Source organism: Dermacentor silvarum, chromosome 5 (genome assembly GCF_013339745.2).
Source record: "Dermacentor silvarum isolate Dsil-2018 chromosome 5, BIME_Dsil_1.4, whole genome shotgun sequence".
NCBI lineage: Eukaryota > Metazoa > Arthropoda > Arachnida > Ixodida > Ixodidae > Dermacentor > Dermacentor silvarum.
Window position 1 is genome coordinate 46,518,985 of NC_051158.1, and position 20,064 is coordinate 46,539,048.

Here is a 20,064-nt window from a genome sequence, read left to right on the forward strand (position 1 = left end):
AATCGAACACAATACCGCCAAAACTGCCTTTGCGGTGTTCGAATGTTTTACCACATAACACGGATGTATTACGGCGAGGCCAACTTCAGAAAACCGGCTGTCATTGTGCAACACATATTAGATCCTTGCCCAATTTCTACTTTGTTTAGGAGCATTAATGTCATGTCTATGTTAGTTTTCTGCGTTGGACACAAAGAATGTGGGCACGCGTTTGATTTAGACGCGTGTTAGAATCAGGAAAATGCTGCAGAATGAATCAGCAGTGTGTTTTGACGTTTTTTCTGCGTCTTGTTTACTTTGAGTTTTATGTAAGGGGCTTATTGGCGACTCTTCATGCTTGTTTTTGCACTAGCACATTACTAAAAGCACAGACACAAAACACCAACAGACGGTTGATGCACAATACTTACAACTGGTTTATTCTTACCAGGTCACATGTATGTAAGGGTTTACAATCAGATTACAACAAACGAAATTGAACAGAAAAGTAAGAGGCACACTGACCTTCATGAACAAATCTGCTGACGTTAGACGATGCTATAGGCTCAACAGTTATCGTGCACATTAACGGCAAATTTCACCTGCCTTATAATTTAATGAATTATGTTTGCGTCGGGATCAAATTAACGGTAATCGACTGTATGTCCTGTCAGCCTCAGTTGCTCTTCGCTGTTCATGTTGCAGCTCAGCAACCTGTACTCCATTTCATACTTCGCAGACAGTGCTGCTGAGGTTTCACAAGTCGTGCGTAGTAGTAGAGTAAAAAAAGTTTCACTCCACGTGTTTCGAAGTGCAGTTGTTTGATCTGTGACTCTTTCTACGGAATAGCTACTTCATGTATTAGCTCATATGCAGTCGACTTCCGTTAATTTGACCCTGACGAGACCGACAAAATTGATTGAGTTATCTGGTGCGTCGAATTGCACAAGATGCCGAAAGAACGCCAAAACACACCGCTGATTCATTTGACAGTACTTACCCGATTCTAACATGCCCCCCGAACCAAATGCGCATCTACTTTTTGTGTCTCCAAAGTAGGAAACTAACCTAGAAATGGCATTACAGCTTCTAAACAAACTAGAACTTTAATGCGCTCCCAAATTTGAGCAAGAAAATTGACAAAGGTCTATTATGTGTTGCACAATGGCGATCGGTTTCTTGAAGTCAGCTTTGCCGCAGACTTTTGTTAAAGCCAGCTTCGCCGCAATACAATCATGTTATGCAGGTAAAGAATACGGACATCGCGAAGGCAGTTTTGGTTTCATATCGATTGCACCGTGCAGGCAATCTGATTGAGTACATGAGCCTGTTACTTTTCTGTATTCTCGCATGTGTCGCTTGTGCCAAAAATTACCAGGTGGGAACAGGGTCACAGGTGAATTTAGCCTTTGGGTGCAGCCTCAGTGGCAATACATTTCACACTACCATGACGCTACACTTCAGAAGCACGCACCCAATACCGCAGTGATGACTGAACATACAAAACAAGACGTTTTCCTGAACCATTTTTGAATGCCCGCAGCTGTGCTGTGCTGCTTTTATGAGCATGTGGGCGTTGTTGTGTGCAATTATTTGCATGGATCTCTTCTCACCCCCCCCCCCCCCCTTTTTTTTTTCTCCCCAAGGGTTGTACTAATCAGGGGGGCAGGTTATGTGGCACGGGCATGTTATGAATAATGTTTTCGTGCTGACATTGTGGAATTGGTGTAACCGTGCAGGAGCCTACGACGGTTGGTTCACGTGCTGCTAGTGCGGCCCATGGCACCTTGGCTATCGCGATACACAAGGTGGGTGGGAGACTTCGGAAAGAATGAATCACAGGGCGGGTTAGCTCATTTTTCCAGAAGGCTTTTCCATTTTATGTCGTGCCTGTTGGAAAATTAAAAAAAATATGATGTGCTCAGAGACCTGCAGGAGTAAACTGGTTACCTTAAATGCAGCGTTTCATACAAAAGCCACTAGGGGGCACTAGTTAGTGTCTGTGGGAGCTGCCGAATGGGGGCTTAATTACCATAGATGTCTTTAAGCTAGTGTGTTTGAAGTGCCCTTACAGCTTCTCACATTAACATTCCTGAAACTAAAACGAAATTTTTGTGTGGCAACATTTAACTCGGCCTCTCGGTGCTACCATTCAGATGTTCTTGGAGCTCGCTTAAGAGTGTCAGGAATGTGAATAATTTAGAATTGTGGTTCTGGAGCGTTTACCTATCACAGGCCCCCCCCCATCGCTTGTTTAACGAGCTCTTTCTTTGGAGACCCCCTTGATAACATTTTTTTTTTGTTCTAATCATTTATTGCACTTACACACTGGTGCCTTGGATCCATTTTCTCCTAAGGCAGCTTGTGTAATTGAGGAACTTAGTGTTGCAGCCAGTGTCCACAGGTCACCAAGTCACTCACGAATGTGCCCCCATAACCTTACTTAAGTAACATGTTTGTTTTTGTGTGTGTTTTTGTAAGAATTGTGACCACTGACACCTGAGAAGGTTGCCATTACATTTCATAAAATCCAACTGCAGCGAAACTTCACTTTGGCTAAATTGCTAATAAATGAGCCTTACAAACTGCTGACGCAGTCTTGGCAAAGCTACATCGCCGGTAATGATCCAATTTATGTCCAACTGCAGCTTAACCTATGCTAGAAGCGAGTTAAGCTGAGGAGGTGTGGCATTTCTGTCGACACGATAAGTACAGTCGAATCTCATTAATTCGAACACGCTTAAATCGAACTGCCGGTTTATTCGAACTGACGCTCTGGTCCTGTCAAAGTTACGTATATTTCAATGGGCGAGAACGCTCGGTATTTCAAACGCAAAAGCATTTGCGACGGTTAATTCGAACATATCGTGGACCAACAATGCTCTCAGCAGCCCGCCAAATAATGCGGCGGCACCTCCGACAGGCATTGCTCTGACACCGCCATAGAGCAAATGCTTAGGAGAGGCCCCTTCTTGCAGCGGTGGAGGTCCAGTTCGGCTAGAGTGTACTAAAATACGGTCTAGTACACTCTAGTCTGGCCAGCGAACTACCCACGCCGGCAAACGCTCGCTTCATGATAACAGCAGAAATGAAATTTCAAGGAGCGGGCTAATCTGCGCCGAGCCGGCTGTACCGGCGGCGGGCGTGCACGGAGACAGTCGAAGGTGAGGGAGCTGTGAGGGAGTTGAGAGAGAGGGGAGCCACCGAAGCCACTGCCACTGAAGCGGCGGAGTGGCCGAGCCCAAATCCGCTTTCCTGCCGCCCTCCTCCCTCACCTTCGACGGTTTCCGCGCGTGCGTGCCTGTCGCCGTGTCGGCACCGCGCGCTCCCTGAAGTTTCGTTTTCTGCCGTTACTGGGAACCGCGCATTGGCCAGCGTGGGCACAACTCGCTATGCGCTTGCGCGCCGCAAAATTTCGCGACTTGCACCGTTCGTTCATCTTGCTATGATGCTCGAATACTTCAAAAACACGTCCTTCCGTTAATTCGAACTTCTTTTAATTCAAATAAATTTTCGGGCCCCTTCGCGTTCGAATTATCAAGATTCGACTGTAAAATGCTTTACAAACACATGCAGTAAACTTCTGTTAATTCAACTTCAGCTAATTCATTTTTTCAGTTATTTCAATCTCGATCGGAAGTGCTGGCTAGCACCGGCCGCCCATACGTTTTTATGGGCCAGAGCTCTTGTTGGTTCCATCCTGAAATTCAGTGTCGCTAAATAATTTGAATTTGAACAGATAACAGGCATATCCGTGATCCCCCGATTGTGGTCTCAGTGGCTACAGCATCTGTCTTCATGGCTCCAGGAAACAGTGAGAGAGTTGTAAACACGTTACCTGCTGCCGAAAGTGCCAATTTGCAGCAGGCCTTCGGCAGATTTTGAAGTGAAAATGGCCGGCTACAACGAATGATTATCATATTCGCCCGATGATAACACTCTCCTTTTTTTCAGAGAAAATTGTTACGAAAATAGCCAGCACGTGACAATCACAAATGAAAATTAAACCACGTATGCGGTGTTAACAACAGCTTACTGCCAGATCCAGCATCATCATAAATATGTTCTCGTGACTCCTCTGCTCCGTCTTCTTTCTGTTTCCGCAGCCGGCTTGCGTCAGCTGAGCCTTCGGCTTGGGTGGGCGCTGGTGTTGGAGCTGCGGCGGCAGCCGTTATCGGAGTTCTTTTGATTCGTCTGCTACGGGCGTCAACAAGAGACAGGTGAGTGGTGTATAAGTGTACTCGCTCGATCTGTAGATGCTCTTGCACATTAGCAAATGTTTACTCCAACCGATACCACATGAGGCAGTACGAGACTTGCTGTGTATACAATTTTGTTGGCTCTATTCCTAAAAGTGAAATTTATTTATTTATTTCGAATACTGCTAACCCTAACGATAAGGGTTGTGGCAGAATAGTACAATTTATATCATAAATATAACTACAGAAGAATGCTAAAATATGTGAATGAAACTTGACAAGGAAAAGTTATCTAAGCAGTTTACTTACACAAAGTCAAATTGGTCCACGGTGAGCACAACAGGCAGTCTCAATCCAATCGAGCATGAGCGTCGGTCACGTACGCGCACGCTTAGAGAGAGAAGCACGTCGTAGTGCCAAGACCATGGAATTCGTCCAAACTCATTTTGGAATACTCGGGAATAGACAGAGAAATGTATATTACACCACGATCATACGTCGTGCAAAGAAGAGACCATAGTCTGAAAATTTTTGAATTTCCTTTTAGAAGTGAGGCTTCATCTTCTTTTTTTCTCCATAAGAGACGGCTATGTTCTTCCGCCTGCAAATGTTTACTTAGTGTCGAATGATGATTTCTACCACGACTTGTGTTTGATTTGGGCTAGTATACCTCCTGCTACTATGCCTGTATAGGCAAAGCTGGCACTAAATAGATAAATAAATATATAATGAAAATATAAAGACGCGGTACATCAAATATTGGTGTTTCTGTTCACTTCATGCTAACTTGCACTTTGTGCACAGGGAAGTAAACTTACATTTACATTTTACTTGTCTTTTTTCTTTTGTCATCGCATGTAAAGGGACATTGGTTGTATATGCTAGTTAAGATTCAAATTAACATTGTGTATTTACTGCTCACAATTTGTTTTTGTTTTTTTGCAGGTAGCAGCAGTCTCAGTCGCACCACTGCCATCGTCGTCAGTCCTCGTCGAAGTCAAGAGCAGCTTCTCTCTCCCCTACTCTTTTTTTTTTTTTTTGTAGGTTCTACTTGACCTTTGACCCTAACTTGTGCCAGAGGCAAAGGGTGTCTCGGTGCTGCTAGGGCCATGTTGCATACATATAAAAAAAAGAGTTTCTAGACATTTCACGTATTCTGTTCGCTTGTGTTGTTTATACAGTGTGGTCCACTCTTAAAACAAACACCTAATTAGTAAGCACAGTCGAAGCTTGTTATAACAAAGTCGCATTCGGCGCAGAGATACCTTCATTACATCCAATATTCATTATGAGCAACTGGCGCTGAAACTTCACGTGCCAACGGCATCATTGTAGCACACAGCCTAGTGGGTGGAGGCAGTAGTTTTTAGTACGACATGCTGCAGTTTCGCGACAGCAAATTCACCACTTACCTTGAGACACATGTGTCCAGCGTTTCACCTGGGTAGGCACTGGCGCGCTAGAATGTAGGAGCGCATATGTTCCTTGGAACGTGCATAGCTATAGAGCTTGGATAGACGTGTGTCACGGTGTAGATCTTTTCACCGAACTAGGTTCTTTAAGGTGGTCAATACAGACTGATTAAGGAAATCAAATATGAAGCATATGCTCTCTGTTGCACGCACACAAACAATGCTTTATATAAATTCGACGACGTATAACTGCCAACAAACATTAATATGGATCACTTCTAAGTATGGAGTCTCTCAACAGTCTACAAACTACAGAATTAAGTCATTGAAGTTCACACGTCACCATACGATTCGGTGTGGGGCGTTGGAGAAGGTCACGGCCGGAATGGTGCAAGCGTCAAGAGGGCTGCTGCTGATGTACTCAGCTGGAGCCGGGCGGCGAGACGACGTGTCACAATGGAGCAGGAACATGGGCCAGGAGGGCAGTCGAGGATCATCGAGGCTGTGGTGTGTGCTCGGCTGGATGCCTCATAGACGTACACCAGCTGTAGTGGTTGAGCTGTAGGCTCAGGAGCACCAGGCACAGGCAGGAGCCCGGACGCATCGTCCGACAGGCTGCTTCTTCCGCCACTGCTACCTTCTTCACTCGGCTTCCTCTATCACAATGGCACCCCTCCCGCGTTCCACGTTTGCGCCACGAGGCTCTCCGGAGATTTCTTTTCTTCGCCTTTTTCGGGTGCCATTGGGCGAGCATGCTCGCGCCTTCGTTGTCGTCTTCGCTTCCTGTTGCAATGCAGCACGTGCACCTCATGACAACGTGTCAGGCATTAGGAAATGTTGATACAGGCGCACATCTCTGATCATTGAGAACGGTGGCGTCTTATTTATTTCTTTATTTATTTATTTTCAATACTGCCAGTCTCGAACGACACCATAGCAGGTGGGCAGTAACATCTCCAGCTGTAGAACAAGTAGAACAGCAATGAACACCCTAACAGTGGCCAAGAAAACAAAGCAAAAGGAAAACTGTACAACAGAAAGGTGCCATACATTTGCAGTTAACATGCAGTTCCCTTAACAGCGTAATTAGTTTATTGAGTTGATAACGGAAATGACAGCACTAAACGTGTTTAAGGTTTGCCAATATGATCGGTTTACGCTTTATCCAGTAGGTTACAGAATGTTGAAAAGCACACTGTGTTAGTTATTGTTGGGTCCAGTTTATTCCATGCTTTCACTTCAAGCGAAAAAAGCGAGTACTGAAATGTGTCATTATGGAATGAGTACTTTGTTAGTGTGTACGAGTGCTTGTGGCGTGAGAGGTGAGATTTGGAAAATGATAAATATTTAGAAGAGTCTATTTTCAGCCGATTATGGAGTACCTGGTGTAGGAATTTCAAGCGCACTAGTTTTGTTCTAGCAAATAGTGTTGGAAGGCCCGCTTGAACTAACAAGTTAGTGGGCGAGGGTGTATTTGTCGTAGATGAATCTGATGGCTTTTCTTTGGACCCTGTCTAGTTTAATTATGTTAGACATTGTGTGCGGAAACCAAACAACGTTGGCATATTCTAGAAGTGGGCGCAGGAACATGGTGTAGGCTAGCAACCTGGTATGCCACGGTGTGTATCGCAAGCGACCTCGAAGATAAAATAGCTTCTGCAGGGCAGTAGAAGTGACGATATCGATGTGTGAATCCCTATGAAGGTTTGATGTTAGAGTGACACCTGAATATTTGGGCTGGTTTACTTTATTAAGAATACTGCCATCAAGAACGTGTGTAAAGTTAGAGGGATTCTTACTGTAATTGTCATGCTGACTCATTTTTTTGTTTTTTTTGTTTATGGTCATTTGCCACGTGCTACACCATCCAGCAATTTTTTTAGTGAACTATTCAGAATGTCGTGGTTTCCGGGTTGTTAATTTCTTTGTATATGACGTAGTCATCTGCAAAAAGTTTAATATTACATTCTACGTTGCAAGTGATGGTACATCCGGCTCCGATGCCGCTCATCATGCCTACTGCCTCTCCCTCTGCGAAAGCGCTGATGGCACTGGCGCACTGCCAGGCGGTGCAGTGATTTCAGTCTAAAATTCTTTGCCTCAATGTATCGCGAAATGAAAAGACATATCTAGCTGCGCTCAAATTTCGCATTAGGGAGTATCATAATTGTCGGACATTTTTTTGCTCTGGGGATATTCAAGAAATCTTGGAAGTTATGTTGGTTTAGACATTTATTTGGTTGCCATTCTAAGAGTGGGCCGTGCCGAACATGTGTTTCACTAACACCACACACTGCTTCTGAGCTGAGAATGTAACAAGGTGCACCTATGTGAGCGCATTATAAAATTGAACTCTGCTATTAAGGCAGCATAGGGAAGCCAGCTAACTAGGAGGACGAGGAAACTTGGAGCATTGTCCATTGTCATGCTCATTGTCTGTTTAGCTGACTTCCCTGAGATATCTTACGAAGGCAAGCTATGTCGGTGAAGCTAATATGAAAAACTGCGCATGCGAACTTGTTTCCTAACAAGAAAAAATATATCCGCAGTCATCAGCGGTTTTACTGACTCCTTTACTACAACAGCAGGCGGTTGTCGCAGTGAACATCACCATCTTCTCAGGAACAACTTCCTCTTTGCAGTAAGAACAGTGTTGTCTTTGTTCTCTTTGTTCGCCGCAATATTGCTCGCTTTGTCCTCAGAAGTACCTAGATGTCAACACGCTTGGAGGCTCTGTGGTGCACAAAATCGACCGCAAGTTGCCACGTGAAAGTCTGCAATAGTTCAGTGGTTCACTGCATCAGACTCCCAAATGCACAGGCTTCAAAAATGTGCCAAAGTATAAGTTCAGTCCCCCAGTGGCAGTAGTGACAACCAAGTTTTGTTTTTCACTCCATGTGTGGCGACCGTGAAATCAAGGATGAAGAGGTGTCCTGATGACAACAGCATGGTAATGGTGGCAGCGGCACGACAGCAATGGCATAATGGAAGGACAGACAAACACAAGCTCTAAACTGCCGTAGCAGATAAATGAGTACAAATCGATGAAGTCCTTGCAAAATTATGTCCTTTTCTTTCCTTTTAGTGAAAATGGACAGCATGGGCTCACATTTTGTATTAGTCCATTTCATTTTCTATTGACATAATGTAGCACGCAAATTGAGCAGAGGACAAATTGGAGAAGTGCAGTCCAGTTGGTGTAGCATTTCATCACCATACACCTTCGTTTCATTTTGCGCGCCGCACCTCAGTCTACTTTAACGTGCATTGAGTCTAAACTGGAGCAGTAAGCACGGACTGCGAAGTTGCTTCCTGTTCTTGTTACACTGGCCAGTAAATTGGGCCAAATTGTTGGTGACGTTGACAACTATTTTTCTCGTGCTGGAACATTGGGCTTGCTTCACAGGCACTTTTTATTGGCAAGAGTTCGTACGACTTGTGGTTATGGTCATTGTAAAAACTGCCTCTCAGTTATCCAGACTTGTTGCCTGAGCTGTTGCACACCTGTAGTTTTTACTGCTGCTGAGCTGTGTTACCACTGCCAGAAACTTATTGCCGGTGGAAAAGCTTTTCATAGTAGGCCAGTGCAGCTTAGACACTGAAGAGCAGCCCTAACTGGTAAAGTGTTCACTGAAAACTAATATTTTCATTCACTTCGTGGAAAAAGGCTGGTTACCAGAGCGGAAAAAAATGGAAGCGAGACTACCCTTTCTTAAATTTCGTGTCGAAGCTTTATTGCCAATATGTCCAAGAATCCTTGTCAGTGTGACGTTGCAGATTTCAAAGTATTTTCTCAAGTTCGAGCTGTTTTGATCAGGAAACATTCTCTAAACATGCTAGATGCAGCGTTCCTTTGGAGTGCAATGTAGTCCTCCTTTACCGATAAACAATTAGAGCTGAGTAGAAGCTTTTGAAAATCTTAACGTCATGGCAAGCAAGTGCGCAAACTTCCGGCTGGCGTCACCACTGGTCTTTCGTTCTTGCGTCTTTTCTGGCTTACCAGCTGACCGGGCGCACAGCGTTAAAGAAGGGAAGGCACGCAAGATGATTATTGTTTGGTAACGAGATAAGCCCCAAAGGGTGTAAAAGCTAAAAAAACACTCTAAAACAAATGTACACCCTTAGGAGCCTATCTTTACTATAAAAAACGCTTACCCTTTCGGGCGTATCTTGTCAATCCTCAAAAATAACGTCTTGGGCCGGTATTTTGTAGCGATGCTAATGCATTTACGAGCTTGGTCAGTGGTCAGAGCGACGGTCCGCTCACGTTATCAACGGGATCAGCCGGCCGTGAGCGGTGGATGATAAGACTAGTATAGAATAAAGCATAAGACATCACTACAAAATACTGGCCTTGCTTGTGTTTCCTTTTTTGAAAACTGCGCTCGCTACTTTCCCCTCAAGAATGCTATTTGGATTGCAAATTGGCCAGGTTGATACCGATCCACGTTTTACAGCATCTCTATGCCTTCTTTCTCTCGTCCGTGTCTAAAAGTGGTGCAGTAAACGATGAAGAACGCTATGTCACGCTAACAACGTGCACATGCCGTTCGTGGTCTGTAAGTGCACAGCGTTGAAGACGGGAAGCACGCATGATAGATGACTATTGTTTGAGGACAATATCAGCCCAAAAGGGTGCAAACCACTGTGGTGCGAACTTTTCATGGAGTGCAGTGTACACTGATAAAGTTTGCACCCTTTGAGGCTTATCTTGTCCCAGAACGATAATCGTCATCTGCCTTGCTTGCGTTTCCTTTCTTGAAAACTCAGCGCTCGCTACTTTCCTGCCGAGAATGCTGTGTCACGCTGATAACGTGCAAGCCTTTTGTGACTATAGGAAGTACTGGGCTCGCTGCGTTTAAGAAAGGAAATGCGGGCAATACAGATGATTATTGTTTGGGGTCAAGATACGACCAAAGGGGTGTGAACTTCCAAGGGGTGCAAACTTTTGAATTTCAATAGTGTACACTGAGAAACGTTTGCACCTTGTGCGGCTTATCTTATCCCCAAATAATGATCAAACAAGATATACGTCACAAAGGCTGTAAACTTTTTCTGAAGTGAAACTGAAAATTATGGTTGGGGGAAAATTAAGCCCGAAAGGGTGTAACATGAGTGCAAGCTCCAAGGGATGTATAAAATTATTAAAGAGCATGCATCGTGCGCGAGTCCTGATGCATGGGGTGAGACATACTCGAACACCCCGATAATGTTATTTGCCCACTTCCTACCTCCTCTTCCAACTCCCTCTTCCCCGTCAGCGCTATGGGTTGCCCAGTTAGGCACACAGATAAACAAACGGGAGCGCCAATGTATGCAATTCCAACTCGGCAAAGAAACAATAAAGGAATTCATTCATTCAATTCAGCGTGACATGATGTGCGCATAGCCACGTTACGAAAGTATGAAAAGAGACGGATAACGTGGTATAAACAAATATTTCCACGGGTACATTTACGTCACGGCTACGAGCGAACCGCAAGCTTGAAAAAATGCGAGCGCGCGCCACCCATCACGCTGGAGTTTATTTGCGCGCGCTAGAACGAGTCACCTTCGAGGCTGACGCCGAAACAGGGTTTAATTCAATGAATGAACAACCTGTGGCTCTCTTCTAGCGTCCGGAACGTGGGCCAGAAACAAAACTAGACGCAGGTTGTCCAGGTTTAGCGGAAACTGAACCGCGAGTCTGGGGACACTGTGCCGTATTTAAGTAGCCGGCGCATGCTCTCCGTAGCTGCGGCAGCCGCTTGGGGATCCGCTGCACCGCTGTCCACCGGACTGCGACCCCGGGCCGTCCTTTTCGCGTCCTTCACTGAGTCTCCCGCATCAAAGAGCCCTCTGCTTCAAAGCCGATTGCGCTGTGTACAGCGCTAGCGTCGTTGAGCAAGCATGGTTTACACTTCCAGAGCCTGCGCCAGCCTGGTAATTGTGACTCCTTTCCACGTTTTGTGCGAACTTTGTGGGTCACTCTGGACGACGTGACCACGTTTGACCCGATGAAGATTCGATGCGAGGGGATCATATTTCGCGGTTTGCCGAGTCGTTGGTGTGATAATGGTGTTGTGTGTTCGTTGTGACGCGAGAATCGTGGCTTGTGTGGCGTGCGAGGAAACTTTGTTGCGTCCGAATCACGATGCCGAGTATTCCGTGGTAGACGACTGTTGGAGTCAGCACGCTCCCTTTTCTACTACTGATAAACTTTATGTTCAGAAATCTTGCAGTACTCTTGTACTTGCTTTCGGCAACTCAGTTTGCCGGTTTCACACATAACGATGCAAGTTGCACCGAGTGCATTGCTAAATGTCGTAAGTAGCGGACGACTCGTTAATGCCACCTCTGTAGCGGTCGCCGATGGAACGTTGAGATGCAGACCGGTTCGGCGTGCAGCATTTCTCATTTTAACGCTTTTGTGCAATGTTTCAAGGACTCGGATGCATGTGCGTCGTAACGTTGGCCCGAGCCATTTGCATAAAATCTAGCAACGTTGCAGAAGATAAACGAGCCGTGCCACGCCTACGGGTTTTCCGATGTTGCTGTCCCTTTGAGGTCACTGTAGCGCTTATCTGTCAGTGTTGACATTGTGCATTGCGCTCTCTTTAAGAAAAGGGGGTGTCCCAGAAACGCAGTGCAAAGATCTGCCTAAGATAAGAGAACCTCATGTAAATAACGACCGATTCTCTTTCAGCTGGCGCAGCGGCTGTTCATCCAATCACGTTCCCTGCACACCTCTCCACTGTCCAGCGCGGCAGCAAAGGTAAACTTAAGTATTTCTGCTATTTAGTGCGTGGTATCTTTAATTTAGAAATCTACACGTTGTGGTTTCAGTTTGTACAGCAGTGACAATACCAATACTTCCACTAGTTAATTTTACATTCTTATCACTCTTATGAAGTTCTTATCATTTAGAAGGTGATCGAATTAAAAAAAATATTGTCTAGAGTCATTTGCATGTGCTCGGCTATTATGCTTGCTTTCCAGTCGGCACATCTGAATAAAAAAGATTAAGGGTTCATAAGATTCGTAGCACGAGATTGTTTATGATATCAGCATGCACCTGAAAACAGCTTAGATAAGGTGGATGACAATATTTATTTCTGGATGTGAGCAAAGCTATGTTACTGCTAGAACTTCTGCTGAATAAATGAATGAAACAAATTTAAAGGTAAACATAAATGTGTTTGAATTGAATCATGTTATCTGTTGTTTGAATTCAAAAACATGAAAATTGTAAATGCCTTTTAGGTCTTTAGAACAGTGTTGAATTTTAAATGGAAGGTAATAGTAACTGGCTTTGAAGCAGCAGTAGTGCCGAAAATTATAGCATGATCGTCAAAGTTCATTTAACAAGTAGACTGTCACATGTCATACTTGCTCGGGAGCTTTTTCTTATCACTACAGATTCCACGAAATCTGTGAGAACTGGTGTAATCGAATGCAGTTTCAACCTAAAGTTGCCATTTCTCTGTGGAGGCACTTATCACAGCTGGGCTCTAGTTAGGTATTTTTTTCTGTGTGGACTATCGGTGTACATAAAAAGGCTTTTCATTATTTGCTGCAGGTTGCCATGAGCAAGTTTGAGCCTGACGACTACCTGCCATATGAGAAGCTTGAGAAGAATCTGCAAATTGTTCGAAAAAGGTATGCAGACATGCCAATACATGCAACCTAATAAGGAAACCAAACGGTAACTACCCGAACCGAAACAGAGGTTGCATTGCACGTATGTTAGGCAATCTGTTAAAAACTGGAAATGAACAGACACTCAATTGGGGGCACCAACGCACCAGAACCCAGATTTTGTGACAATTTTCTCGCAGCTTTCTTTTTTTCCTTCATCGTTGGCTTGCAAGCAATCATCATCTCTGATATTGACCACTCACTTAGTGAGATGGATCATGATATACAGTCGAACCCGGGTATATCGAACTCGCCAAAAAACGTTTATTAGTTCGATATATGGCATAATTCGATATAGAGAGAATAAGAGAGAATAAACATCATTAATGTCTAAATAGGCCCGCTATAGGATTTGATGACGCAAAGGCACATACCAATAAGAAAAGTACTTTATTAATATGGTGGCTTACTTGCGAGCCCTACTTTGGAACAAAATAGTCCTGGATTTTCTTCTGTTTCAACGACTTCGCTGCCTGCGACAGCACGCATGCCTCCACGTTGTCCAACGAGTCGGAGCAGCTGAGGCCGCAACCTTCTATATTCACGCAATAGCGCCGGACCAACGCAAGTGCACTAATCACCTCGGAGGATGTAGGCAACGGGCCATCGTCAATTTCCTTATTGCTGTCGCTTTGGCCCGTGGTCGGCACGACGTCTGCAACGTAGTCCTCATCTTGTAGCTGGCCCATGATGGCGACATCATCGTCCGCACTGACGAACTCGTCGAATGTCGATCGGTTGATAGCACCCGGGAACTCTGCCAGCTCGCTCCAAGCCTCGGAGAAAGCACGACGGCCTCTGATTGGCTGTAAGCGCTGCGAACAGGCCAGGATAATTTTTTGCAGGTGGGTGTTTGCCCGTGCACAGCCGGGTCTAAACCACTTTTTCTAGGGTGGCACCGGCAGTTTTCCCCGCCACCACGAGGGAAAGCCAACTTGCTGGGGCACTTTTGAGGCACATGGACTTTGATATATCGGTTGTCGTTGCTATTTTCGTTCGATGTAACAGTAACATTTGCTATATATTCTCAATGTAAATTTACTGTGTTTAGAAATTGTTTAGATATACGGGATAATTTGATATAAACGGGTTCGATATAGTCGGGCTCGACTGTATAAATAGAACCGGGCGCATAATTTGCTAAAGAATGCAGCCCCATAAAAGCAAGGTGACAGCCTCATCTAAAAACATGGCCCTATTATCTGAAGAGCATAACGGAAGTGGTAGTAGTAGGAAGGATGCCTGATATGAGGTTTTTCATTTTTGATAACCTAGAGTGCTTTAATGACAGTTCCGAGTGCTGTTGTTAGCTGGGTCTAGGAATCTGCAAGAAATGTCGTCTCCAGAACCTTGGAATCTCCAGTGTTGTGCTAGGTTGTTTACTTAGAACAGAAATGGTGCAACAAACGGAACAAAAATGAGAGACAGTTGCCTTTCTTGCTCCATTTCTTGCGCATTTTTCGTTCTTAATATCATGTACCAACTAGCCCAACAGCAGACTTGGTATAGATTGTTATTTGCACGTTGTCATGCCCCTACCGAACGGTTGTTTGTGCATCAGGTCATCTAAGTTGAACGGGCACGTTTTATACAGGCTGAACCGGCCTCTGACCCTGTCCGAGAAAATCCTCTACTCGCACTTGGACCGGCCCGAGGAGCAGGAGATCGAGCGAGGCAAGAGCTACCTGCGGCTGCGACCGGACCGGGTCGCCATGCAAGATGCCACAGCCCAGGTAGGTGCAGACTCGCTTTTTGATTTTACTGCGATAGTTCTTATGGGCTCCTCACTCGAAGGGATCTTGTTAGCAATGGTGACAGTTACCAATATCATCATCAAATGCATGAAAAGGAATATAGTCAAATGCCTTTGTATCGAAGAGCTCCGCACTTCCAAACTCCTTCGTTATACAGCTCACTTTGTTGTAAAGGTCGTGCACCGTACTGCTCGCAATAGAGCAGGCTAAGCACGTTCAATGAAAGAAAACCTTTTTAACATGAATTGAAGAGAGACTTAGTGAAGTAAGTCGGCAAATTTTTTTTTTTGTGCTAGCTTTGACAAATAGTGCGACTGCATCCAACCTTATTTCACCAAGCTTCATAACATGCTCAGCGGCAAAATGCAGGAGCTACGCGCAAGGTAAAGCTGCTTATCGTCGAAAGCCACCTTTGCTTCTCTTGCTTTGAAAATTCTCGGTTTGTGTACAGGATCTTCATCACTGTTGCCTTTGTTGAGGTTCGCGTACTTTCTGCCTTCGATGGCTTTAAAGACGTAGGTCGTCAGTTACGATTACATCATCACGGCACCATCAACTGCAACGTATTCGTCAGCCGTTGCATCCATCGATGCATTACAACAAGCAGCATACCATGAGTTGAGCAATTCTTGTAGCAGTGCAGCAGGACTACTGCTGATATCAGCAGGATCTCTTCATGTGTGTCACTAGCGCAGAGTGTACCTTGATGACGTCTGCAGAGGGCAGTGACGGCACTGCTACGTGGTGTTCGTTATAAAGCAACAAATTGAGCATCCGGAATGCCTAAATTTTTTTCGTTTTACAGGCAAATTTGTTGTAGTGGTCTTTATTGTAGAGGCGTTCACAATACATGTGAAAGATAAGAATTCGGCTGGGACATAATCAATCCTGCGTTATACAGGTCGTTTTGCTATAGAGGCGTTCAACTGTATACAGTCGAACGTACGTGTAATGGTACTAGATTTAACTATATATTGATATAACAATGAGCGGCCAATGCACTGTCAATGTTTATATGTGCTCTCTGGCGAAATAAACTGCTTGCTTTAATGCTCCCATGCTGCGTTATCGGTTGAATGTGCCTACTGGATGTCTGTGCCGAATAGAAAAAGAATGCAAAATTCTTGAAAAAGAACAAAAGAATCATGCAAGCGACCACATTGAATTTTCATAACAATGAATCCAACATTCCAACTAGCCCAATTAGCAGTCTTGTTTCTCCCCTCAGTTTTTTTTTTTTTTTTTGCGACCCAGTTATAACTATTATCGGTTACAACTATAGAAATTTCTTGCGTCTTGAATGTTGTCATAAAAGGATTCGACTGTACCAAAAGCCTGCCAAGGTTTTCTCGAGATTGGATCCTCCAATGGTCGAGGGTGAAGAGAGCATGCAGCTGTGAAACCAACCCAGCTGCTTCAATTCGATACATGACAAACCGTGCGTTGAGTGCAGCTGCGCTTATGATAAGTCTTGCGCCATGTCTGGTACGTAACCATAGTTGTAGCTTGCTCCATCTCTTCGTAAATGGTGCCACCAGTACAAGCAAGTGGTTTTCACACTGAGACGACCTTACAATATGTTGCGAAAAAAATAACAAGGTTCTTCAGTTATTGCTGTTGTTGCTTTGCGTAACATACATCCTCGACAAGTTTCCTCAATTCACTGCAGCAGGGATTCCTACTAAATTAGCCAGCCTTGGGCACTGATTGGCTTCAATCCTGCACTTAGAGCTTGTGTCTAAAGAGACAGTAATTACCTGCAAGTACATTAGTGAAGCTTACTTGATCAAGGAGTTCACTAGTGATTATCGCACGATTTCTGATGTCTGCTAACATGAACAGTATGCCACTTGAAAAGCAACCGTCTTTATCTCTATAATGCTGTGTTTATGGATTACTTAATGTGCTTGCTGAAGCATCTAGTAGAAGCTTGCTTGAAGAATTACGTGCATACTCTGCTCTAAGATAGAATTCTATGATTTCGTATTTAGTCTACTAATAGTGGTGCGGCCATGTTCTCCTGAATTAGAGGTGTGCTATTGGCATTATATTTCTGTTCTGAATACCATGAACTGCAGTATGGCCGATCAGTTTACTTGTGTGATATTTCATGAACCTTCACGCCGCAGACGTGTCTTTCCTTTTTAACAGCGAAGCTGTTTAAGCCAGCCATAATTTGTGGTTCGTATCAAGAAACTATCAATACATAAAGGAAAATAAACTTTCTTGCTGAGGCGGGATTCGAACCTGCGAACCCGCGGCCCCAAGACGAGCGTCGTAACCACTAGGCTATACAGCCACGCTTGCTGAACATTCATTTATGCGAACCATATGATTGCGTTCGAGCGTCTTCGTCTTCGTTCACAGCTGGCGCATTCGCACGCTTGTGCTCTGTGAGTCGAAGAAGAGGTTTTGCGCGCTTTGCTCTGGCGAGAGATAAAGAAAATGAGAGAGAGAGGCATTCACGGAGCGGGTCTGCCGGAACGCGTTGTCGGCTTTGCAACACAGTGGAATGCGGTGTCAGCATTGCAACGTGGTGTTGCGCTATGCAACACGCAGTGACGGCATAAGTCCGAGACGCGCGAAAAGAAATTATCATCTTCATGAGTAATAAGATGAAAAGTTCGCGTGCACTTCCGAAAAATGCTGGGTTACGATCGCCCAGCTTCGCTGATTCAAGCGTTGCGTGGCCGAGTGCAAGGTTAAGCGTTTTTTTGCATGACATTTACTTAGAATGAGGTGTCTCAAGTGTTATTGCTACAATGACGAGTGTCCGTAAGACACACACGAATGGGAGAGAGGCACTGTGATAGCACAAAAAATGTCTCACTACGACCAGTTTTCATTTTGTGCCTTCTCTTATCTCTTTTGCTTGCCAGATGGCGATGCTCCAGTTTATCTCAAGTGGCCTGAAGAGGGTAAGCAAAGATTTTTGTAATAATTGATTTCGTTGGTTGTAATAGATGTGGTTGTTTGTTCCAACTTCTTTCAATGCCTGGATATCAGCAGTGGATTAAAAAGCAAGGAACACTGCACTCACTGCCCCGTGGCCGTGCAGTGTTTCTTCCCTGCATGTGCCATCTGTGGTTAAAGCATTTGTTGGCCAGCTTATGGTTTGGCATAAGTCCTTCATTCACGGTGTGCACATTTGTGTACGTGATTTGTTTTTGCCAGTTTTGTCTGGCAGGGGGCAGGAAAAAAAAAATCACTTGCATTGAGCTTCTTTATAAGTTCAAACTTCTGCTTACCCAATGCGGCTCTGCTTCAGTTCAGCGTGCCGAGTATTTCTACACGACCACTTTCGTGAAGGTACCAACATGTTTGACAAGTTGTTTGACACGCCATGTTCCGTAGGCAATTGTGAAGAAGGATAAGGTATTCCTTCACAACACCTGCTGGCTATACCGTATTTACTTGTGAAAGGCCAATGCTTCTTTTTTTCCGTAATCTTTGCTGGGTGTGGGCTTTACACGAGGCAGGCTTATAGCTACTCACTGAAGCCTCAAACTGTGATTCGACTGCTTTGCAAAATAACACAGCCACTGGCAGCTGACTGTGAACGCATTTACAGTTGCTGACCAATTTCTAGAACACGAAGAAATGCCACGAAAATGTCCGAATAATCGGTCAGTCTCAAAAAGCGAGTTGCAACAAGAAAATCTGTTTCATTTCAGTGCTCGCTACACGGGCCGTCGGTCCAGCCCGTGCATGTGATCTCACGCCCGATCGCTGATGTAGTCTACCTGTACAAACATTTTAAGGGTGAACTTCTCGTAACAGCCTGCCGCCACCCCGCTTCATCGAAGTCTGCAACCAAAGTTGCGGTTTGGTAGGTTTGGTGCTGAACGTGGGATATGATGATGATGGTTTATTGGCATCCCCTTTGAAACGGGGTGGCGACAAATAGTCACCTAGCCTATGGTGACTATTTCATATGTCATATGGTGATGACAACTAGTGCCATCTAGTAGCAGCTTGCGGAAATTAACCAGCACCGTGGGTATTTGTGTGATGCTTTTTTTTTTCACATTTTCGAACTCCACAGGGAGGGTGTGGGCCTTGCACAAGTTAATATGGTAGTTAACTTACACATGTGGTTTGAACAGCTGATTCAAACCTTTTTATGAAAAAAAAAAAATTCCGCCTGCATTCCATCCTGTGAAAGTGTATGTACAGCGGAGCTTTTGCCGACGTTACACGAGCGCCACCACCACAAGGCGTCGCACCGTCGAGATCAATGTAGTGTCCACGACCTCGTTCGCACCCTTTCCAATTGTGTTTCGCCGCCGCGGTGCACGTTCGTGGCGTCCATACGCTTGCGCATGACCCGCGTTCACAAAGTGAACGTCACTGTGATATTTTAAGTCTTGCCCTGGTGTCGATTACGGTCGCAGCACACACTGCGCGATTGATACAACGGACAGAGCGCCCACTCATCAAGGACAGATACATTGTGTGCGCACGTTCGTCATGCGTGCACGCAGGTGTGCCGGAGTGCAGCATATATCCTCATTCTAGTAGACCCTCCGCCTGGCGCAAGTGCATTATTGAACTAATTTGACTTCACAAAGTAAAGTGCATCACAAAATTTTTTAAAGTACGACTTGCACACAACCTGCAGGCATGATAGCACTGGATTGTAATTTGAATATACCAGAAAATAGAATTCTGTTATGTGGATTGTAATTTGAACATACCAGAAAATAGAATTCTGTTACGTGGAAACACGTAACAGAATTCTATTTTCTGGTATGTTCAAATTACAATCCAGTGCTATGTCTTTTGCATGGATTACATGTCTTTCACGTCTTCACGCATGGATGCAGAGGAAAGGAGATTAAGAAAGAAGTAGTTCCAACACTGCTCATTTAGTTTTTGGCCTAAATTTGATGGCTTCAGCCAAATGGTGCCTTAGCTCTTGCCATCACATGTTCTCCATTTAATGTTTTTCTAGGTGGTGGCCTTAACTCACTGTGTATCAAGTGGGGATCATCTTGGGGCTCATCCAATCAATAGCAGGCACGCTAATCTTATAGTAGTATC

General features: G+C 44.7%; 2 protein-coding genes across 2 annotated transcripts in view; both read left to right on the forward strand.

Moving 5' to 3' along the window:
• Nucleotides 1-4,203, forward strand: part of LOC119453361 (mitochondrial Rho GTPase 1-A) — a 30,185-nt gene extending 25,982 nt beyond the window's left edge. Inside the window, exons 17-18 of the mRNA XM_037715401.2 lie at nucleotides 1,719-1,787; nucleotides 4,086-4,203. Of these exons, the coding sequence (XP_037571329.1) occupies nucleotides 1,719-1,787; nucleotides 4,086-4,203 (187 nt within the window). The remainder of the gene's footprint in view (nucleotides 1-1,718; nucleotides 1,788-4,085) is intronic.
• The window catches only part of LOC119453350 (probable aconitate hydratase, mitochondrial), a 327,347-nt gene that overhangs the window by 283,295 nt on the left and 23,988 nt on the right, over nucleotides 1-20,064 (forward strand). Inside the window, exons 2-6 of the mRNA XM_037715391.2 lie at nucleotides 11,408-11,512; nucleotides 12,276-12,344; nucleotides 13,149-13,228; nucleotides 14,862-15,000; nucleotides 17,901-17,939. Coding sequence (XP_037571319.1) covers nucleotides 11,480-11,512; nucleotides 12,276-12,344; nucleotides 13,149-13,228; nucleotides 14,862-15,000; nucleotides 17,901-17,939 — 360 coding nt within the window. The 5' untranslated portion in view covers nucleotides 11,408-11,479. The remainder of the gene's footprint in view (nucleotides 1-11,407; nucleotides 11,513-12,275; nucleotides 12,345-13,148; nucleotides 13,229-14,861; nucleotides 15,001-17,900; nucleotides 17,940-20,064) is intronic.